The 23,377-nt window shown below is 44.4% G+C and overlaps 2 protein-coding genes across 8 annotated transcripts in view; both read left to right on the top strand.

Moving 5' to 3' along the window:
* CFAP20DC (CFAP20 domain containing) overlaps nucleotides 1–10,501 on the top strand; it is a 62,973-nt gene extending 52,472 nt beyond the window's left edge. For 3 of the 5 annotated variants that reach the window (XM_048957894.1, XM_048957896.1, XM_048957895.1), the window contains exons 16-17: nucleotides 6,446–6,537; nucleotides 8,637–9,607. In XM_048957894.1, the coding sequence (XP_048813851.1) occupies nucleotides 6,446–6,537; nucleotides 8,637–8,749 (205 nt within the window). In that variant the 3' untranslated portion in view covers nucleotides 8,750–9,607. Of the gene's footprint in view, nucleotides 1–6,445; nucleotides 6,538–8,636 lie in introns of all 5 variants that reach the window. The other 2 variants (XM_048957899.1, XM_048957897.1) reach the window with 2 other exon arrangements.
* A 7,647-nt stretch (nucleotides 10,502–18,148) lies between these two features.
* FAM3D (FAM3 metabolism regulating signaling molecule D) lies at nucleotides 18,149–22,851 on the top strand. Of its 3 annotated transcripts, XM_048957922.1 has the most exons (10): nucleotides 18,149–18,257; nucleotides 19,073–19,129; nucleotides 19,845–19,952; nucleotides 20,120–20,143; nucleotides 20,684–20,807; nucleotides 20,958–21,016; nucleotides 21,158–21,208; nucleotides 21,816–21,900; nucleotides 22,249–22,375; nucleotides 22,498–22,851. In XM_048957922.1, exons 2-10 carry the CDS (start codon nucleotides 19,117–19,119, stop codon nucleotides 22,585–22,587), a joined length of 681 nt encoding a protein of 226 aa, XP_048813879.1. In that variant the 5' UTR covers nucleotides 18,149–18,257; nucleotides 19,073–19,116; the 3' UTR covers nucleotides 22,588–22,851. The 3 variants fall into 3 exon arrangements, with proteins under 3 accessions (XP_048813879.1, XP_048813877.1, XP_048813878.1); XM_048957920.1 differs by having other exon boundaries at nucleotides 20,958–21,208; XM_048957921.1 differs by lacking the exons at nucleotides 18,149–18,257; nucleotides 19,073–19,129 and having other exon boundaries at nucleotides 19,784–19,952.
* The last annotated feature ends 526 nt before the right edge of the window (nucleotides 22,852–23,377 follow it).

Here is a 23,377-nt window from a genome sequence, read left to right as displayed (position 1 = left end):
TTGCAGATTCTTTACTTGTGATGTATACAGTTGGTCTCAGACAAGTGAATCTAAGCCAGCAAAGAATAAAGGGCCAGTCTTTTACTTTAGTTAGATGATAAAACTGGTTTTCTATTTTAGTGTCATTTACTTCACTACTGAACATTAAAACTATAATGCAGCCAGCAAGTCAACAGGGTGATGCATTAGAGGTCTGGTCTTTAAGTAAATCACAATGTTACCGTTATTTAACAGAAACTATCATAGAATCATAGAATGGCTTGGGTTGGAAGGGACCTCAAGGATCATCAAGTTCCAACCCCCCTGCCACAGGCAGGGCCACCAACCTCCACATCTGCTGCTAGACCAGGCTGCCCGCGGCCCCATCCAGCCTGATCTTGAAAACCTCCAACTGTGACAGAAGCTTCATGTATTTAACTACGAAAACTTGACCAAACAGCACAATTATGTGAATTACAAAGAAGTAAAACCTCCAAATTCAGATCATTCTTGTTTTTAGACTGGTGAACATGAGCAGCATGTTTCAAATATCCTGCACAAATTTATCATTTGAACTCACATAATAAAAGAAAAATGGGAAAGCATCAAGAGGCCAAACTTTGACCTGCTACCAGTCAGCCTGGTCATAATGTCCACACAAGTAACAGCAACTTACAGCACCCAAATATCTTGCTCAATAAGTAGAATTCACATTTCCTTTATCATCCTGAATCCAATCTATCACCAATACACAAACACATACTCTGATAAGTCCCCAAGAGGAACAGATTCAAGTCTTTCATGCATGGTTGCATCTGGGCTGTTTATGATCTCTTTTTAGTTATTAATTCATTGGAAATTAGACAATTCTATGCTTTTTTATTAAATCTCTTTGCCTCCATTAGTAGTATAGTGTTTGGTGGGCTGGACTTGCTGAAGTGACTTGGAGAAAGGAAAAAGTCATTTTGTAAATACACTCACGATTTTCTAAATCTCAGTGGTAGCAAAAGAAGAAAGTTCCAGTAAAGCATACAGCAAATGAAGATATTATGTATTAGGGATGGAATGAATCTGTCACTTTGACGGATTGTGAGGCAAAGAACAGATTAACAGATTACTCATAGTCAGAATGCAGCTCACTGTGAAAAATGTGCAGGAAATGATAAGTGTTGGTTTGTGCTGATTTAATGATATTTTGAGACTACAACAACACTCCAGGAAAATAATACAATGCAGCTCATGTCTTGCATTTTTTTGAGTCATCAACACGTTGCCAGATTAACCTTAAATCCCTGTGATATTTCTTTTTAAAATACAGTTTTCAGCTCATGCAAAGCCATACAGACATGCATATTTATGTTATTTTTCAAGATTGTTATTACAGTGTTCACTCAAAACTCTTTGATTTGTGTATATAAATACTCCCCCTCTTCCTTTAGTAGTATCTCTTTCTCCTTCTGTATGCTCGCTCAGTTCTATGTTACACTCACTGCTTCCCATCTGAAGCTGCAGGGCAATGAGAAGTACTGATTTAAAAATTCATACTGAATGTTTTTTGATTTAGGGCATATTTTGTGAGAATTTATAAGAATGTTCACAACTGAAATTGTTTAAAGCATTTTAGATGCCAAAGTGGGCAAGGTAAGGCTAAGACAGCTCCACAGTTGTTACAGAGGTATACAGGTTGCACACGAAATTTGATTTCTACATCTGAATGTTAATAGCCTTCAGAAGTCTTTGCTGCACTACTGAAACTAGTATTGAAGGCTTTATTTCTGTGGAAATGTTTCTATTAAAAAAAACTCATTACGCATCCATACATAATATATTACAAAGCAGAAACCAAATCAGTGTTTATAGCCAACCTGATGTAAGTTAATGAAGTTCCACACAACCTTGAAGTTCAGCAGGTTTGTGCACAACTGAAAATTCAGATCTGCTATAGGAGCCTAAAAGTGATGGAGTCTCCAAAAAAGATACAGCAATGGGTGAGGGGCTGTACCAAAAGCGAGGTGACTGCACTGACCTATTTGGGTATTAAGTTGATCTCTATCAACCTCTTCTAAATAAACATCATAAAAATCCAAATAAATTGGGGAAAAATAGGTGTTCATCTCAGCCATAACAAATATCCAAGCTACACTGAACTACTTTTGTATAGGAGCTCATACTTTGCATTCACCTACCATGGTAAGGTATTTACTTGGAGCATGTGCCGTAGAATCTGCTTCAGTGTTATTAAATACTATTAGTGCGACAGCAGTATGTGCTAAGGTTTTAGATGGCAGTAGCAAAAGCTGACAAGAGCTGATCTTTTTTCTCTACAAATATTTTTGTAGTCTTGATTCATACAGGAGCCTCCTCTGCTCCTCCACAGAGTGAATCAAATTATTCACTGTAAAAAAACCAACTCCACAAATGTGCTCCTCTTGTTACCGCTCAGGCACGGCCAAGTTCTCTTCCAGGATTCATAAGAATTTCCTAGGAATTTTATGCAGCTAAATATCATCTTTTGTGTTCCTCACTGTGCTCTTCAGTCCACGTCACGTTTTGTTCCCAATACAAAACTGATGTCACTTTTTCAGTCCCTGGTTCGATGCAGTGCAGCACTTGCCTTGCATTTCTTCAGTGCACTGCTAGGCTGACCTCACATTTTGAATATTCCTTTTAATCCCCACGTAGACCATCAGACAAAGCTGTTGTACTAAAACTTCAAAGCAATTTAATTTTGTTAATAATGTGAATTAAATGATCCCATTGATTAAAGTAGTAGAAATTAAATCTCATCCAAAAGAAAAGTGATAAAGTATGCTATCTCCATTCACAGGAATGCTTAAAATCCTTTTATTATGAGGCTTGCCATTTTCTCAGTCCAGCTAGCAGGACAGCCTAAGAAGAAATCTGTAACTAAATAAGAGTATCAGTGGCATTCATCAAGATTGAAATCAAAGCCTCTGATTATTCATTCTTCTGTTGATGGTATTATTGCTCATGGAAAAATTTAATATGGGATTGTCTCTGATTAAATCTTTGTTTAAGTGCTGCTTAAAAAGGCATTGCTAATTTTCTCAATAGATTTTACCAATGAACACCACTTTCTGCAAATCCTCTGTCATAAAACTGAAAAAGTGTTGATAAGTCCCAAAGATTGCTCCTGTTTTCTATCACAGCTCAGCTATCGTGTGATCTTTCAATATATGACATTTATTCTCCAAAAGGTTGGTTTTTTTTAAGGAGAAGAATATGACATGGCAAGATTATATCAAGTATGTTTTACTCTATCTTGGTATGGAGAATAGCTTTGAAAACAGTTCAGACTTTCAGTGCCAGCATTAAAGATGCTGGCCGATCTGAATGTGTGCGAAAGCTGTTGGGAGGCTCTGGACAACAAAACTCACAATGTCAAAAGACAATAGTTAGCATTCAGCACTGTTATCAGAGAAGCTCTAGATAGTTTATTACATTTTGATGGTATTGGTTATAGCTTGAGGCACTGATAGCATAAATGGAGTGTTTTAATTAGTCAGAGTGCTTGATTAGCTTTTCTGTTTTAGGGAGATAAAGAAGCTTCTTAAAGAAGTCTGCCCCAGAAACAATTTTTATATTTTAATAATGAGAAATAGTTTAACAATAATTTAATGTTTTAATAGGAAATAATAAACTTGCCACACATCTCCCTTGCATCGATCATAAATCCACATACCTCTGCCTCCCTTTGGAACCACCAAAATCCCATGCTCTTACACCAGCCCCTACTGGAACAAATAATAACACGTCAACTGATCCAGATGCCTCAAAAGAAATATAAAGAGGAAAGTGAGCAACTTATTTACACCAGAATTAAATAACTGAAGAACTAAATAAAGGACAAAATCATCCAGCTGGTGACAAATCATCCCGCCTCTGATTTCTCAGTCTTACTCTTTCAGGAGGACCCTGCAGAGATGGGAGTATTAAGAACTGTGAATTTAGGAGAGGTACTGGTTTAATGGCACACCCTTCCTCCTTCTGTGTTCTGTGAGTGAAAGGTCTCTGTCTTTTCCTTTGGAGATAACTACCTTATTATCTTTCTTTCCTTCCTACCAATATCCTCTCTGATTTCCTACTGGTACCTACTGCCTTTTTTTCTTTAGAAATAATCTGGAATATATTTTATGTGAAAAATATGTATCTCTAAACTCTTCCAAACCTGTAGAACTGTGTATATGCTCTAATGCTTCTTTACTTTTCTAACTACATTTGTTAATCAGACTGAGACCAAGCACCATCCTTCTCTACCATCCCACTGGATATCATGTGCATTTACTTAACTGTTCCTGAAAGCTTTCAAAGCTTTGGTGTAAATGAAGAATCTTTGGGTGTATGCATGGAATACAGAAATGGTACACAGTGACAGAGAAAGCTAATAATGAGATCTCTGGGCAAGCATATTGTGGGGATGAGTTGTACCAGCTCTCATTGGCAGAGCAGCAGAGGGGGAATGGCTGGAAGTTGGACATATATGTGAAAACAGAATGATGGGATTAAAGAAAAATGTGAAGTATGTTTTTGACATATTGAAATGATGGAAAAATCTGTATCTTTTCCTTTAAATCTCCTATACTACTTGCTGGATTTCTACACCAGCAGTTCTGTTTCCTGAGGCAGAAAATTAGTTTTTTCCATTTTGACTGCTAACTGATAGGTGGTTGTCCCCAAATTCACCCCAGATGATGTGTGCGTGCCAGCAGGAGATGGGGTGGAATCAACAGCAAGTCCAGAAGTAGCAGAAAAACTAACAACAACCAACAGAAAAGCAACTGGCATGTTTTAGCAATTACAGCACATGCCTAAGCCTTTCCAGATCTCTCTGTCAGAAACAAATCTTACGTGAGATCTTCAAGGCTTTTCAGAAAGTAGAAGTACATCACCTGTTTTCTTGGTGTTGGACAATTGATACAGCCGGGCAGTGTAAAGAAATCTGTCAAGCTTTGGGAAAATTCATCCTTTCTAGAGGAATCCCTGGAAGCTGAAGTTACTTGCACAGCCCTAGCTGATCTTTCTGGCCTCTAGCACAAGTTGGATGCAAAATGTTCTTGTACCAGCTGTTGGAACAGCCATGGCCAGACAAACTGAATTAACTCCAAACTAACTTAACTCAATAGAGCTGCTCAGTTCCACCAGCATGAAGCAAACACAGGGGAATTTAATGACCCCTTTCCCATCTATTTCCGTTGCCTTGCAGTGAAATACATTGGTCAAAAAGGATGGATCTGGTTCCATCAGAATGAGATGATTTACTGAGGTCCCTTGAATTCCATTTCAAATGTTAAATTTCAATCACTGAGTTTAGTTAATGGTGATGTGGAAGTCTGAATGTGTTATAGCTTTTAACTGTTGAGCAGGAGAGATGGGAACATAATGAAACATCAGCTATGCACAGCGTACAGAGATTAGCTTCTTCTATGAAAAGAACTATGAGACGTGGTCAGCTGCAGGATTGCCTGAACTTTGTGTCTTGGATGTGTCCCTCCAGGGCTGCGTTTCTCTGCCTCTGTTACTTGAATGAAATCTCACACATGTGCTTCCTTATCCACTTTCTCAGTGGAAATGTCTACCTTTCAGCTTGCAATAAAAAGCAATAGCAATAACAATAAAAAGGACTGTTCTGTTTTCCTTTTTTGAGCTGTAACAATCAAAGGCAGTGTATCATAAAGTGGCATATCGGAAATGAACACTGAACTTTGCATCAATGTATGATAATGCGAAAATCATTTTTAAAAGCTGTCACAAAGTAGTGTTCAGCAGAGGCATAAACTGCCTATAAAATTAAATAGGTGAAGAAGTCCCATAGTCTCTCGTCTATGATAAAGATTACATCAAAACTTTTTTCTTCCTGGAATCAACACAGATTTGTGACAGCTGTGTTCTCTGTCTTATGGTCAGCAACTAGAACTATGTTATGGTCAATAACAGATTTTTAACTATAACATGTAACAAATTCTATAGCACTAACACTTGCTGGGTCACCCAGTTGGACCAGATGATCTTAGTGGTCTTTTCCACCATGATGATCCTCTGCTTCTGTGATTCTATGATGCTATAGAGGGGCGCCAAGCAGTGCCAAATCAAAGGTAACCAAACACAGCTCTTGCATTGCCATTAAGCCTTTTTCCCCAGGATTTTTGGTTGACCTCTACAGTGTCATCAAACACAGGTGGCTTCTCCCAGGTCTGTTCCGCAGCAAAGGACTCTGATGAGTCCCATAAGCTTTCAGAGCACAGCTCTGGGGATTATGGATCACACCTTCTGTTGAGAGAGTAATACCAGCTGAAGTTTTTCAGTGTGAAAGGTGAAAATGCAAAGGAAGGAAGGAAGCCTTAACTTTTTAAATAGTGTTAGCTGTAAACTATATTTTTATAATACTAAAATCACAAATAGGAACACAAACTGTGCTTTTAGTTCTGATTTGGTTTGTGTTTTTCAGAGACTGGCTGGATGCATTCAGTCCCCCCATCACTCCTGCAAGCCAGAAATTGGAAGAGCACATAAAATCTTCACCAAATCAGAGCATTACAGGTAGGAATTTGTGAAGACACTGGACCTGGGTAGAAAACCATTTCTGAGTGCTGTTCCTGTAGAGCTGGTTCTGCTTTCCAGTAGTTTTTTTACACTGCTACCTTTTGAGTTCAGCATCACTTATTATTTTCAGTTCAAACTAGCAGAGTTTTCCATGCCTCTGATAGAAGAATAACTTTTGCAGGTATAAATTCTTAGCATTCTGGTTGAATATAGATTCATCCCATTAAAAAATACATCTTACTTGTTTAAAATCACGGATTGATGATAGTGAATATGGGGAAAAAAAAAAAGAAAGAATGCTAGGACTAAAGTTGATGGAACAGTTACATATGTGGCACTTGTCTTCTGATGAAAAAAATAAATAAATATAGCCTTAAATGAAACCTCAGCGCAGTTTCCAAAGGAAGAAATTGCTGAGTTACCATCTCAAGGGCTGCAGGTTTTTTTCTTCATAACGGCATTTGTTTAGAGAATGACAAAGAACTTCGTGGAAACTGGAAAGTTGGCAGCAACAGAATAAAACATCTATCTTGTTTTCTTCAAACCCTCTTTTTTTCTTACTTATGTGTTAGGAAATAGGGTAGATACCTACATTTTTCTTCAAGTCCAGGGAATTCGATGTGATATCTCATAAATCTGACCTGTGTATTTTGATTGCCTGAGGATGAAGATGTCTGAGTGATTTACAGTCTAGAATAGATTATGGCCCCCAAATTGGCCATCTTTTCATAGATGTGTATTTGTAATTGTTTATGACAGCAGAACAGAACTCTGCTGTCAGGAGGGACCTTGCTTTGAAGAATCAAATAATATGTTTTGTTAAGAGTCCTAAATAAGCCCAAGAGAATTGGACAGTAATCCTTGAGTTAAAGACGCGTTGGATATAAATTTGTGAAAGGTCTCTGAGAGTGTCTTGATGTGGATTGATGTCTTGATGTCTGGATCATGAAATCCAAGGCTTGCTGCAGTAAAGCTTGAATCTCTGTAAATTTTAACATTTGGATTGATTGTCTCTAAAAAGCTAATAAAGCTATGTATGCATCTGAGAAATGGCTGGATTTCTCCTGCTAATTCACACCATTTTTCAATTTTGTTGTTTCTGATATTGCAAGGTCTCTTATATGATTGTTTTGGTTTGGTTTGGTTTGGTTTGGTTTTAACATCAGACACCAGACATTAAAATGCATTTCTAAGAAGTCCCACAGTTCATTCGTTACGAGCAGTTAGGATGCCACACTGCCTTCCTCCACTTAAGGCGAATTTTAAGACATCTACATTTACAACTTATCTGAAAATATTAATTGGGGTATATACCTTTGCATACATAGTTAAAGGTCCTGTCTCAGGATAACACTGTATCTTTTAGTCTTGCTTTGGTTTTTATTAGCCTTCCTACAGTGAAAGAGCTCATTGTATCAGAAAAGTCAATATGAGCTCATTTATTGCAACAATATTGACTCTTCTGTAAGCTTGCTGGACTTATTGGACTTATTTGTCACACGATTTCTTCAACCCAATAACGACAATGAAATATACAGAATATACTTTACCAGCTACCTTTAATGTGTCTATAACCAGCAATAACAAATACCCTACGAATGCTAACAAACTTGAATGCTGTTCTGTGAGACCAACGTGACAAGCAGCAAGTCTTCAAATGGAAATGTTTGTGCTGCTTAATTTTCTGATTTCCACGCGGAATATTTTAATAACACACAATTGGGTTCCTACAGTCCTTAGGAAAGGACTGACTGTCTTTGCTGGACTAAAGCAGACACTGAGGAAGACACCACTTAGGAGGACTTCGATACGCTCTCAGTAAAGGTGCTGCTGCTGAACAGCCCTCTTGGGCTTTGTGAAGTCCAGCTGTTCAGCAAACTGAATGACATCATTTCACCTCAGCTGAAGGCAAGTCTTCAGAAGTGTACAAAAAAAAAAACCAACTGAACTGCATTTATCCTGAAGGTCACGATTCAAAAGTCAGAAGATTATACAATTCAAAGGGAAATTATGTCACATTTGACAGAGAGGTATTTCCATGTGATTTTTCAAAGTGAATGAGAGTGATTTACTCCTACTTTCCATTCCTCACACAGGTGAAGATGACCTCAATGCTGAAGAAGACGAGGAAGTCCTGACTCTATTGTATGATCCGTGTCTGAACTGTTACTTTGACCCAAATTCTGGGAAGTACTATGAATTGGCATAGTCAGCTCAAGAGGACACACTGTTCTGTATTCAGAATAGACTTATCTTTTAACTGCTTTTGAAGTGTGACTGGGCTGCATAATTTATCATGTAATTTAAATCTTGAAGTAACCAGTAGTTTTGCAAACAAATGAATATATTTTGTACATAGTGTCTTATTTTTATAGTTTCACATTAAGTTGTACTGCAGTGGAAAATCACGTAGCGTGGAGGTTCCAGTGGGTAAGACATTTATTTGTTAGTGTCATTTATTTCCAGCATTCAAAGCTTTTACGTGGGAATGAATGCAGGTGAATCAAGAGCCTTTGTGGTGGTCATCTCTAGCTTACGGTCTGACTCAAATAAAGAGAACTTTTTCCACTCATCATTTATTGGATTCCTTTGTACTTTCAGGATACGCACTACAGCCCAAACAGACACGTTCAAAGGTGTCTATTTTGTCAGCTGCCTTTGTCATCAGAAACAAAAACGTAGGATGAGCTCTGGTACCAGCTGCCCTCTATTTCCTGCTGTAATTTGAGATGGCAGTAAGGAGCGATTGTTTCAACACTCAGAAATTGGAGCCTTGTTCCATGTAAAGGCAGGAAGGTGTATATATGATCCATACGCATGCAGTCCTTGCACGTTTAAATTAGTTTTTCTGTTATACTTTGCAACATAAGAACAAAACTTATGTATCCCATCCACATTGTCTTTCAGTGCAGTTTCCAGTGAGGGCCCCAGAGTTCCAACTTAGAGACTGAAATTGCGTGCATCACAGTGTGATTTCTTCCTGCTGTATGTATAATATCCATGTTGACCACGGAGCAAGTCTATGGAGATAGAGCAGACCATTCACAGCACTTCAAAATAAATGTCCATGAAACTGTGCAGGGCAGGGGCTGCCTGTGGAAGAAGCAAAGTGTTTGGCTGTAATGGCATCAAGCTCACAGCAGCTTCGGAGTCCAGCAGTTCAGTATGTATCAGTTTTTTGGAAGAAGTTAAAGTGGATGTCAGCATCACATGGCAGAAGTGATCTATGGCCATTTCTGGCGATTCGTGCTCTGAGTTTCTACTTGATTATATCCAGTGCTGTTCCACAGTAATCATTTGCAAGTTGATTACTCAGTGAATTTTTAAGAATAATGTATTGGAATGTCATAAAGTGAGCTTACGAAGCTCACTGGCAAGTGATTTAAAATGTTATGTCTGTAAATTATTTGTAATTATGGATGCCAGTTAATGAATATCCAAGAATCAATTGAAAATGCAGCTGTTAATAGTGGCTTGGCACAGGATCAGATTGTGTATTTGGCTTCTGTGTCAGGTACAAACATATCACCACCAATTGATTCGAGTAGCACTGAAATCCACAGGAAGACAGATACTGTGTGGAGATAATTTACTTACCCTGCCTTAGCCAGTTTATCCCAGAAAGATTTATATCTGTTCTTGCTAATGCCATAATCAGTTTAAGAGTTCAATGAAATCATAATTTTGCCCTTCAAAAATCAGATCCTGGCTCACACACGCTTGTATGTACACAACTGCTTTCTGCTTAGCATTGCTTGTTGTATGTCCTCAGCTGCCATGTGAGCTCCGTGACGCCAAACGGAGCACCTCTGTCCCAAAGCGCCCCCCCCTCAGGACAGCAGCATTGCCCTTTCTCCTCTGCTGCCATGTTTACAAGGCAAGAAGACATGAGAAGTACTCCTTATTATTCATGTATCCTTCAGACATGAGACACTCAGTTTTGGTGCATCTTGAAACTTTGGGTCAGATGGCAAGACTGCACAGGCTGGAGAATCCATGCGAATGTTTTTGCATAATGCATTTCACACTCAATTTTTTTTCCACTGCGTTTCTTTATATTAAAAAAGAGATTGTTTTTAAGCAATGAATTACGTGCAGAACAAAAAGACAATCCGGTCTGTCTTTCCTCTGTGGTACTTCTGATAATCACCACTTCTCTTGTGGTTACTATAGTAACTCGGCATCCTCAGCTGCCACCTTTTCTGGCACTTTGAAAAAAAATCTATTGAAATTCAGTTCCCTCACAAACTGAAAGCTTGGTTTCATAGCACCCACGGGAGTGTGTCAATGTAACAACAGTGCTTCTCGTTGGTTCTGGTTCCTGTTGAAGTTGCTGTTAGCAGCAGCACAGGAGCTCTCCCTCTGATGCTCTGGATCCCACTGCAGTCACTATGAGCAATGCCTCATCCACCTCCCCCAACCAGGAATAGTTTTGGGGTGCTGCTGCTCCATCGGGTGCCACAGTCCCATACAGCCATAAACAACAGGGCCAGGCTCCCAGCACCACTGTCACTGCACTGTAATGCTGCTGGGCTTCCAGCAACGCTTCCATTACACCGCTTGGGTTTTTTATCTATTAACAAGTTTATTATTGGATGATTGCGTGTTTTATCTTTGTGGGAGACCAGAAAAAGCCTAGGTCACAAATTACAGGCGTCATTTCAGAGCACTGCATATTTATTAGGCCATCTGCTACCGCCGTGCTAAAGGCACAAACCTTCGCTCCAGCAATCTATTCGCAGCGACTGCCTTACCACCTGAGGTGGAAAATACTAAAGCTCTGGATGCATTTATTATCGCACTGAGTAATTTTATAATGTGTTCATACAGCTCAGAAAACATCCCGTGCAAGTATTTGGCTGCTGCTTTCTCATCAGGAAGGCTCTCCAAAGAGGGATCCCATGGTGCCGTGGGTTTGTTGCATTGGGCACATGGTGGCACTGAGTTTTGTCATTCAACCCTGGGTCATCATAGAACCACAAAACTGTTTGAGTCAGAAGGGACCCCGAAAGGCCATCAGTCCAACCCCCCTGCAATGAGCAGGGACACCTACAGCTCCATCAGGTGCTCAGAGCCCATCCAGCCTCACCTTGGCTGTACCCAGGGACTGGCTGGGAGAACTGTGATTCATTTCAAGATAATTTCAAAGCTCATGGATGATGATTATTCTCTGGAAATGTTTTTCCAATGAAGAGTTCAGTTTGCTGAGCGTTCCCTTCCCATTTCCAGTGCTGCTGTTTCCCATCCCCTGCATTAACACATTACCACTGAGAATGAATGGCTGCATTTTTGCTTTGTATCTTTCTTCCGTATTTTTGACAACTGTTTTTCATGCTTTGCATAATTCACTGCGACCCACGATAAAGTTAAGTGCATTCAAAGCCTGTGCATATTTAAGTTACTGCTTCTCCTTTGTGCAACAGCCTATAACCATATTTTAAAGCAGTTACAGTCTTTGTTACAGTCTTTTACTAAGCACACATAGTGGCACTTTTGTAACTGGGTTACTGAGCACACTTTAACGAGTCACGCAGCTCTCACAGACAATCACGTAAATCCTTATTAATTCACAGTTTATTGACCACAGTGGTTCTGGATGAGCATCTGGTGCCAACGTCCCTCCTGTGGGCACCACACCACCTGCTGCCACGTCTCCATGGAAATTCCCAAAGTTCCTCTTGAAAAACCAAAGGGCGTGCTGCAGCCCTTCAGCATGTCTGCAGGAAAGCCAAGGTGTGAGGAGTGCAGAGTAACCCATGGGCAGGCAGCAACGCAGGCAAGGAATGTGTCAGACAAGTTCGGCCACAATAAATACCTGCTTAGCAGGCAGAGGATGTTCAGTTCTAAATCAAATTGCATATGAAGAGTGGAAATTGCTGAGACTGGTATTTACCTGTGAAACCAAAATTACTTCGTGAAGAAAATAATTACAGACAGACTGTCTAAAAATCGGTTGTGAGTCCTTATTAAGCAGCTGAGACAGAGACACCGCTGTGAAGCACAGCGTTCAGAGCTACAGCCCACATTTTGTTCTGGTTGCATTGCAATGCCTTTCGAGTTTAAGGAGGTCTTCCTTAAGAAGTTTAAGGAGGTCCTTTTTTCCATGCAGTATTAATAAATCAGCACAAGGGAGAAACCCTATTACCAGAAAAGGCTGATGAGTTCAGGGAATTAGTGGGGGAAACATGAATATTATACTAAAAGCAGTTGCTTGTTGCCAATATCTAGGCACCAGTGAGGCAGCTGAGCTCAGTGTTGGCTCTGTCCTACAGGGACACATTCAGGGCCATGTCCCAGACTCCATCCTGCAAATGTGGAGCTTCAAGGAGAGCAGCTAAGGATCTTTTGCTGCAGCTCTCCTCCCTGACACCCATCCCTCATGATGTCTTAGAGTCATAGAATTAATAAGGTTGGAAAGACCACTAGGATCACCTTGTGCCACCATCAACCAACCCATCACCACCGTACCAAACTGTGTTACTCATTCAACATCTACCCTTCTCTTGAAAACCTCCAGGAAAGATGACTCCAATAGTCCCTGGGCAACAGCCCTGACCACCCTCGTGCTCGCTTCTGGCTGCTCCGAGCAATGAATGGTTTACAGACACACAGCATTCCAAGAGGTTTTTTGAGGCTGGGACTCTTTGGCTCTTCCATCAGAAAGCAAAGCAGCACAGCCCTTTGCTCATCAAGCGCTCTTGTCTTAGCCCAGAGTAAAGGCTAAACAAACACATCTAAACAACTGAAAAGCACGTCAACATTCAACTTCAAAATAAAATGCAGTGAAGTGTGAAATTATACCTTTTATTCCATAAATCTCCAGCAACCCGCACAGCTCTGTAACTTGTATCACGCTTTAATATTGGCAGAGTTTAACACACCATGCAGACCCCATAAAGTAATTACATTTCATCTCAACAAAGAAACAAAATCCCAGCTCATTCATCCCCCTCCATCTGAGGAAGGATTATAGACAATTCAGTGCATGTCGATTTTTCCTGGCGATAAATCCAAAGCAGGTCACCAACAAAATGGTAATGTGGCTTCCCCAGGCAGCTGATTTACAGGGAAAAATAGAGATATTGTTTGGTGTCCTTCAAGGCACTCTCACCCTGCTAAAACCCCTTTGCTTTCTGAAACTTCTTGAGTTATCCTCTACTTACAAGAAGCTTAAAAACATAAAACTTACTGAGAATCGACCATTTCCACGCTTTGCAATTGCTGATCTTTTGGGTTTTGTTGCTTTGGTTTTATGAGTTTTGTGCCAGATCCTCATTCAGCTTTTAAAGAGTTGCTTCATTTTGCAATAAATGAAGCGATTTGAGCAACAGTGGCAGAAAGACATCAGAAAGCACAGACACATTCACACCTCATGGCACCAGCCACTGCCTGGCCACCAATCCACCAAGGTCCCCTTGGGCCACCAGGCCTAGGCCAAGTATACAGCTGTTTGCCATGATAGAGGTGGCCACCAGGCACAGAACACCACAGCTACAAGGGAAGGCATGAAATTGCCTTCTTTCTGCCATCCCAAAATCAGCCACTGGGAAGGCATGAAAGTGAACACGCTGGCAAGAAGAAAAGGCACAGTGGCCTTGACAATGTAGATTGGTTCCCAGTTCACCCAGGAAAGCAAAGACATGAGCTGGTGTATGCAGCTGTATTACCATAGAGGGATCTTTTGTACGTGGAGAGGGGGCAGTGAAACCTTAACAGCAGAGAGGGTTAAATTCTGCTTAGCACCACCAGAAGCTGGAGAAGGGCTGATGGAAGACATGGAATTTGATGGGGAACTTTTATTTTAAAAAGTTAGCAACCTTCCTGGGAGTCCATGAGCAGCTGAAGACCAAACTGAGTAAAAAAATGCAAGGTGAGCACAAGGTGAGTTACAGAGGGCAAAGAATTGTTATGATGAATTATAATAAAATCAGCAAGGAAAAATAACAGAGACCTGAGATGCCAAGAAATGTCATTTCTTCTGCCCTCCTTCTGCCTGGTGCAGGCACGGCACCAGGGCAGCCCCATGGGTGCAGACAGTCCCAAACCATCACAACAACAATGCGGTTACTGGGTAGTAACTCAGCAGATGGTGACTTTTTGAAGTTGATCGCGGTACAAATGATACTTTCTGAGTTTGTTTCTTTCCGTTCCGATTCTCAGTAGCGTGTTCAAATGTCAGGGAGCATCATATTTCTATCTTTTATTTCCTCTGTGAGAAGAAATCTTCCTTAAGAAGCCTCAGAATTACATCTTGGGAGAAAAGCTGTGCTCCCTCGATGAAAGCAATCTACTTTATAAACATTCCAGAGTACAATAAAAATAATAGATGCAAAAAGCCCCACTGGCTTTTTTTCTCAGTGGAGATTTTAATTTCTATTGCACTTTTTACAGAGACATTCTATCGGCACTGTGATGCCTTACTGGGTTGGTGGGGCTCATTGACAGCACAGAGGAAAGATCTCTGTGTCCCCAGGTGGGCTCCCACCCCTGCCATCCCCCTTCTGAGCCCAACCCCCAGTGTCTCATTCTGCCCCATTGCACTAAGCAGCAGCAGGTTTGCATCACTCAGATGATGCGTCCCCAAAGCCTGCCCTGCCACAAGCAATAAGCAAACCTGGGCAGCACAGCATGCAGGATGGCCGTATGCTCACTCAAACATTGTTTTTCAGCCACACAGAAGCAGTAGAAGCAGCTGCAAGTGAACTCACTTCACTGAACAAGGCCCAAAGACAACTTCCTCCAACTAATATAGGGCCAGTCTGGAAACTTGCAGATGAGGAGCAGATAGAAGCATCTGATCCTCAGTGCCACATCTCCACAGTTGTCAAACACCTCCAGGGACGGTGACTCCACCACTCCCTGGGCAGCCTGTGCCAGTGCATCACCACTCTCTCTAAGAAGAAAGTTTTCCCAACATCCAACCTGAACCTCCCCTGGCACAACTTAGAGCCATTACCTCTTGTGTTATTATCAGTACCTGGGAGAAGAGGCTATGAGTCCCAGTGCACAGCTGGGAGCACAGCACTTGGCCAGCAGTGCTTTGCCCAACATCCTTCCATATTTAGTGCAAGTGAAGCAAACTGGAAGCCTCAAAGGCACAGCTATTGGTAAGGCTGGGATTTGTCTCCTCTTGTCATTAATTGCCCAAATCAGAGCTGCAGAGCTGGCACTATGCTCCACTACACTTTGTAATGAAATCACTGACTGTGCCTAAGAAACAGATTTAATGATATGATACTAATAGAGTCACACATTTCCCATGCAAACATTCATGATCTATATCCACACCCTTTTTTTAATACTGCTTTTGCTTCATAACAAAATATCCAGCACAGCACCAACTGGCATTGGGCAGAGGACAGCGAACACTGGAGCACTCCTACTGTTAATCACATACAGAAGGAATCTGTGGCTATGGGGTTGGAGGTCCCCATGGGCATCCATCTGCATTTTGAGGCTCTCAGCAGCCAAAGGAGCAATGGAGAGGGGCTGGGTGCTGCAGAGGGGTTGGGTGTTGTAGCAGTGGGGAGGGATTTATGCTCCAAGTTCTCACTCAGCAGTCACCAAGCTGTCTCAGAGGAAGGGCAGGGACTGGGGGTCTGAGGAAGTGGGAGATGTGCTAATTGCCTCCGACAGGCATAATTGCTGCAATTCAGAATGCTAAAAATGTGAAATTAGGAATAATCAATGGATGTTTATGATCTGTGTCGATACCGTGAATTCAGCTAATACAGAGTAATTACACTCTTCTAATTCCCGGTGTTTGTCATCGTTGGGTTGCAGAGGAGTCCTGCAGAACAATAACAGCGGATTGGCTGTGCTAGAGCTGCAAACTGTGGGCTTAGCGCGGCGCGAGCTAATTTCTCTTTTAATGGTAAAAGCGGTTATGATTTCCCTTATTTATTCCTCTCTCCGAGCGCCGGGGGCTGCGCCAGGGCTGCAGCGGGCGATGGATGCGCTGCGCAACAGCACCACCAATTGCCGCGCCGGCACAAAGCAAAGCACGCACCCACGGCTGCGCTCCTGCTGCCAGGTGGCGCTCCGGCCGCTCGCCCCATCCCGTGGCCCCGCACCTCCTGCCAGGATTCGTGCCTCCAGATGGCCACCGCCACTGGGTGACAGCCACGAGATGTGTTGTCAGGGTTAAGGAACTTGTGCGTGTGTGCAAAGTTAACTACCAGTGGTGCAGTTAATGGTACCGCTGACTAGAGAAGGAAGCCTCCAGTCTCTGGCAAAGAAGGGGCAGCCAGAGGCATGGCATGTGGGGCTCCCAGCTCCACGAAGGCAGTGAAAAGGAGAAAGTGAGTGGTGCTCCAGCAGCAGCTGCAGACAGGATGGGATTTGGCCATGGTCCCACTCCTGGGCCCAGCTTGGTCACTGCCACTGCCCCACAGCCCTGCCCACCTCCTGCATCCTGCTCGGCTCCACAGTGGGAGCAGGGCCTCTCCCTAGTTAACCATTGACTTGCAGGGGGAGCTCTGGCCACAGGCACCCTTCTGAGTAGCCAGCATGCAACCAAATGTTTTTATGGTCAGAGGAAATTAGAAACGCTCTGGCAAACAGTGTTGCTCCAGGGAGGAGTTCAGCAGTGCACACAGGCAGATCTCCTGGGCCCCTGGGCAGGCTCTGGGTGGAGCCTATGCCTAAAGCACCATTGAAATCTTTAGCAATCTTTATACAGGAACCTTTTTGTTCTCAGAATGGTTTTTAAGCAAATAGGTTTCCGGTTTGTTAGACAAATACCTCTGGTTATTGCCTGCCGTCCTCCGCAGCTCCTTCCTTCTCTCCCTCTCTTCCAGTGGCTCTGGCTGACAGCGGAGCGCTGTGCTCTTTCCAGCATAAAAAGAAAAAGAAAAAAAAATCAATCCAAACAATTAAAAGAGAACATAATAGAAATCCCAGGAGAGGGTTGCCCTCTTGTAATGCAATCAGATTCCATCAATTTCACTGCTAAGGGACTTCACCCAATGAGTTTTACCTGGGATTAAGGTGAAAATAAATAGCCCGAATAAATAAATGACTTCCCCAAAGTGGTAGTGTTTATTGGTTTATTTTTCCATTTCTCTCCCTCTGCAATGAAATCAATACACGCATAGAAAACCACGAGTTGGGTGAAGCACTGTGCAGTGGGAACACACACGCAGGCGTGTGCCCCCACAGTGACTGGGACACAATGGGGACGTTTTGCAACTTTCTATATTCTAGGTCTGAAGTCATTGCCAGCTGCAGGCTTTACTCATTGCACTTGAGGGAAGCTCAGAGAGCTCCAAATGCAACCCACTACCAGCCTGGAGGTCTCACGTCTTGCAGAGGGGGATTTCAGAGATAAGGGGCCACTGGGGCTGGTAGGGACAAGGTTGGAGGGAGTGGGAAAGGGCTGTGGAGGATGCAGAGACACAGTGCTGTGGGCATTTTCCATAAATGTTGGCAAGGGGACCCAGAACAGGGTCAGACAGGAAGGAAAATTTCTCTCCTTCTTCATAGCATGCAAACCTGACCTCAGCCTTCAGCCCAGCCCTGCTACAATTCACTACTTTTTATTTACCCTTCAAACAGGAAAAGCAACTCTCAGCGCAGGTCCTTTACAGATTTTCTACACCAAGCTTATCTACGAGCACAGCAGCACTGGGCACACTGCTGCAGGTGAGGCTCTGCCTTCTGGCTTCAGGTTGGGCTCCAGGACGGACCACACCATGCTGTGACCTCGAATTTGGACGGTAGGATTGGGTCCCTGTGGGTATCTGCTGTGTGTCCATGGGGGACGCGGTGGCAGCAGGGAGGTGGGCAAGTTTGGGTGGGAAATGGTTCATGATCCCACTTGCAACCCTTCCCAATCCACATGGGCGAAGACACTGCACGATCAGGGAAAGGGAAAACATTTGTGCTCCTGTGCCACACGTCCTTAGAGCTGGTGCTGCTCTGCCAGTGTAGGAATTGCTCCCAAACTCTGCTTCTTGTTAGAAATGCCCGCAGCTGCATCACCATGAGCCCAACAGAGTGTATGCAAATTAAGAGGACAAAATTGTTTGCTGAACAGAGAGAGAATGCACCAGCCCTTGGCACCAGTTTCTTTCCTTTTCCTTCTGATTTAAAGAGAGGACTTTCCTCTGCAGACCTCTCTGACCATGCCAGCCTAAACTGCAAGCTGTCAGTGGCATTCTGCAGTCCATAATATTGAAAACTCACCCTGCATCATCCCAGAAGGAAATGATGCAGGGCTGTGCCTGCAAATACACCACTTGAGCTATTCCTTGTCAGCGGCAGGGAAGAGTTCCTGGGAAAAGGACAGCACTGGTGAGTGACAGGGGATCAGCACGGGGCCTGCAGAATGACTCTGATACACCGGAGCCAGGACTTTGATACGTCAGGGTGGGGACAAGCATATGCCCAACAGGAATCCATGCATTTATGGTGGCTTAGTCCCCAACCTTAGTCAATGCAAATATGCTTAACAGAGCAATTCTTTTTCATCTAACATTCGCCTGGTTTTTGTGGATTACAGCCACGCTTCACGGTGTTTCTCCTTGCTCAGGGTGACGCAGGACCAGTGACAGCCCCTCGCTGTGTTCCCCCAGCATGCGGGTGACAGGTAAGGATGGAGACGAGCATTTACTTTTCCCAGTCCCATTTTCTACAGCTCTTCATACCTATTTCTCATTTGCATCGCCCATTTCAAGCCCATCTGCCCTGCCATCCCCTCACCAGCATCGCAGGAAAGGTCATTTGTATAAGCATCAGGTTTTTATGATATTTGTGTAGATTTCAGGCTGTTGTGTATTTCCCAGCAAAACCTTCAGAGGCTGAGAAGTGATGGCTGCTGAGAGGTTCCTGCTTCCATAAGAGCCATTCAGCTGCAGTCTAAGTATATTTTTCTACCCTGTTTCCATGCAGGACAGGAATGTTTTGCTCCAGTGAGTGTTGCTTTAAAGCCAAATGCCAATCACATTTGTATTAGTGGCTGCTTGGCTGTTGTTGGTGACTAATTGGGGGACAGCAGCCCTCCCAGCACTGGGAAAATAGGAAACACTTGCATTTATATTGCTTTCTAACTAATTATCAGATTAACTTTAATGCAGAGAGGAGCATGAATAATGCCCTTTGGTGGAAGAGTGATGTCGATCTGAGGATCACCGCTCACTCTGGAGACATTAATTAAGAGACCAGAGTCCTTGTAGAGGATGAGGAAAGGAGTATTGGCCACCTGCCATGCCACGGCGGCCACTATGTGCATGGGGAACTGGGGATGCAGACTGCGGGATGCCCCAGGGATGCCCTTCCCCCTACCCACGTCCTCTTCTCACCAGGCATGGTCCGGATCCTGGTGCCGCTGGCCACACTGCTGAGCTTCTGGGTCATCATACAGACATACTCTGAGCACAGAGGGAGAGCCATCAGCCTGCGGAGCTGGTTGGGTGAGTGCATGGCGGCCCCTGGTTGGGGGCACAGCCACCAGCTCTGTTATGTGGGCACAGCAGGGACAGGGCAGTGGGAAGTTCTGCAGGAGTCCGGGGATACTCACAGCCCCGAGGAGAGGTTTTGGTGGGCCCTTGGGATGCTGACCTCTCCTTTGTGTCTGCAGGTTCCACCAGAAAGCCCATGAGTAGTGAGTACCACTCTTGGCTTCATCTCATACACAACACTGATCCGGGCTTGAGGGCAATGGTCGGAGCACGATGACTGCTTGCAAGACGAATGTCTCACCTTCACAAATGCAGGGGGATCTCCCTATGGCCCTTGTGCAGATTTCAGCACAGCAGTGTCTTCATCAGGCACATGGGCCTTTACACATCCCATGCCTCAGCACAACACTCTCAGGCCATGGGCTGCAGGAAGCCAGCAGGGGTCCTATGCATGTGGTAAGGCTGCAAGCCTCACCCCAGCTGAAAATGGGGAAACTCAGGGCAGAAAACTCACACAGGGCTGGGCTTGAATGGGTGCCAGCAGTGAACACTCCCTGTGACACCTGCCCTCTGTTCACACAAAGCAGTGCCCAACTCCAGCTCATTACGTCCCATCCCAACCCCATCACCGCCCATCACTGTCCTAATGTGCCTCACCCCACAGCGCACCCTGACAGCAGACACGTGCCTCAGCCCCAGCCCCAGGGCTCGTGTCCCCCCCCACAGCTCCCTGCTCCCCCCAGGCCCACCACAGCCCCGCCACAAATGCGAGAACAAGAAGGACTGCCCCGCTGACCACTTCGCCTTCCGGATCATCAGCGGTGCCGCCAACGTGGTGGGACCTTCCATCTGCTTCGAGGACAGGATGTAAGCAGTATGGGGAGGGGTGGGGTGGCAGCAGGGCAAGTTTGGCCTCTGACTGCCAAGCACAGACCACTCCACAACAGTGGAGAGTGTTGTCTTTGTGCCTGGGGATGGTTCATGGCCTGCTGCCACTCACTGGTCTCTGCTTTCCAGCCTCATGAGCACCGTGAAGAACAACATTGGCAGAGGGCTGAACATAGCGCTGGTGAACGGTGAGTTGGGCCCCCATGGCCCAAAGGCTTTGTGCACAGCCAACTTCAGGACAGCATCAACCACGGTGCACATGGGCCTGGGACGCAGGGGAGCCTCTCTGGAGACCCACCCTGACTGTGTTGGGAATTTTCAACCCTTAGGAAAGAGCGGGCAGCTCCTGAAGGTGGGCTCCTTCGACATGTACTCTGGAGGTAAGCACAGTGCCCTCGGTGCCAGCAGTCACCAGCACTGTAGCAGCTCTGCTGTGTGTGCAGATAAGGGCTGCTGGACTTTGGCCATCTCTGGTGGTGGACGTGTGGCTGCCCAGGGTCACAGCTGAGCTGGGCTTCTGGCTCCCTTCTCACTTACAAAAGCCTGAATAACAAAATCTCACTAAACCAATCACCCTTTATGTTTGTTGGTCATGAAAACAATATTGGTAACTCCAGAATTTTAAGGAGAAACACCGACATCATGAGATTTCTTGTAGTCTGTGAGCCCCAAGCAGCAATCAGCTGTTGTGCCACTAGATGGGGCATTGGACTCGAGCATCCCGCACAGCAGATGCAGGATAAGGAATAACTCCCGCAATGTGCACAAAACTGCTGCCACCGGGCAGGAACTCTGCAGCCAGGCTCATTCCTGGTGTTGGAAATTTAATTCATATGAGCAACGTCTCACAGCTAGTTAGCCAAATTAGCAGTATATTTCTCCTTATGGTCGTGCACAGCAGGCAAGCAGCAGTCCCAAACCTTCCTATCACCAGTACCATGCACAGCACTACTAAAACCCTTTTCTTTTTCCTAACGCTCCTCTCAGATGTTACAAAGCTGGAGACCTTCCTCGAAGATATCAAGTATGGCACCATCATGCTGGCAGCCACCTATGACGATGCTTCCACAAAGTGAGTTGGGCCCCATGCGTGACCCTAGGTGCCCAAAAACCAGCAGCAGTGCTAGGGCTGGGGGTGCTGCTGCTGCCAACCTCCACAGCCACGTGCTGCCAGCTCTTTCTTCTTAGAAAGAGTGGTGAAGCACTGGCACTGTAGCCCAGGGAGTGGTAGAGTCACTGTCCCTGGAGGTGCTCAAGAACCACAGAGATGTGGCACTGAGGGTCAGTGGGCATGTTTGGGTAGGTTGGTGGTTGGACTTAACGATCTTAGTGGTCTTTTCCAACCTTAATGATTCTATGATTCTATGACAGGAGGGGGCCCGCACAGCACCATACTGATGCTTTTTTTTCTGTCCCTCAGGATGAACGACAAAGTACGGGCACTTTTTTCAGCACTGGGCAGCAGACACGTGAACCAGCTGGGCTTTCGAGACAACTGGGTCTTCTTAGGGGCGAAGGGGATGAAAGACAAGAGCCCCTTTGAGGAGGTACATGGCCCAGCCACCATCTCTCATGTCTCACTCACCTATCTGCAAGCTTCGCCTCACTGCAAATATGCCCAGTGCCACTCTCTTCATAATGTTTTTTTTTTCTCTTTTTTTTCCTGTAGCACATCAAAAATGACCAGAAAACAAATAAATATGATGGTTGGCCAGAGCTGCTGGAGATGGAAGGCTGTGCCCCCAGGAAGCAAGATTAGAAGGGACACTCTGGCAGCACACCTGCATGGAGCACAAGCCAGGTCTATGTGGACACCAACCCCCCCTGGACCGAGCAAGCCCCCGGCCCGGCCACACGAGGCTGGTGGTGGCTGCTGGATCCCAGAGACTGGCATTCTGCTGTGGGGACACGCGGTGCTCAGAGCAGCTGCATCATGCAGGTGAGCAAGCACCCAGCCATGCTCCAGCCAAGCTGCCCTAGTCCATGGCTATGCGTTGATGTGGGGCATTTTATTTTTTTATCTTCAAACCAAGCATTTTCTAGTTGTTTCTTAAATAATATACTTAATTATAAAGCAATACCTCCTTCCTTCTGCTTTTGAGCGTAATCCAGGCTTTTCCCCACAGGCCTGGCATTGCCAACCCCTCTGCCACCAGCTGTGTTTCCCATCCTCTGTCACAGCACCACACATGGCTGTCCCCTGCCCACAGACATGGGGGTTCTCTATAGCCACAATAAGGCCACGGTGGTGGCTTGCTGGCCAGTGTGTGCAGATAAAGCACATTTGCCCACCTTGTTGCTCTTTTTCTGGGTTAAATCCAAGCTAAATCCTCCAAAGATCAAGACAACACCATAACCCAATGCCTCCATCCCAAACCAGCAAGATGGCAGATTTTCCCTAAAGAAGGAAAAACCCAAAGCAAAAACCCCAGGCAGCCAACGCAGAGGAATTCCCTGCTAGCTGTGGTATTTTATCCAAGCTTATCCTCCTGCACTCTTAGCGTGCACCTGACCATGCTGCGGGAAGCCCCTGCCATACATCGATCCCT

Source organism: Lagopus muta, chromosome 11 (assembly GCF_023343835.1).
Source record: "Lagopus muta isolate bLagMut1 chromosome 11, bLagMut1 primary, whole genome shotgun sequence".
NCBI classification, from domain to species: Eukaryota; Metazoa; Chordata; class Aves; order Galliformes; family Phasianidae; genus Lagopus; species Lagopus muta.
Note: the sequence above shows the minus strand (reverse complement) of the source record. Positions and strands in the feature narration are given on the sequence as shown.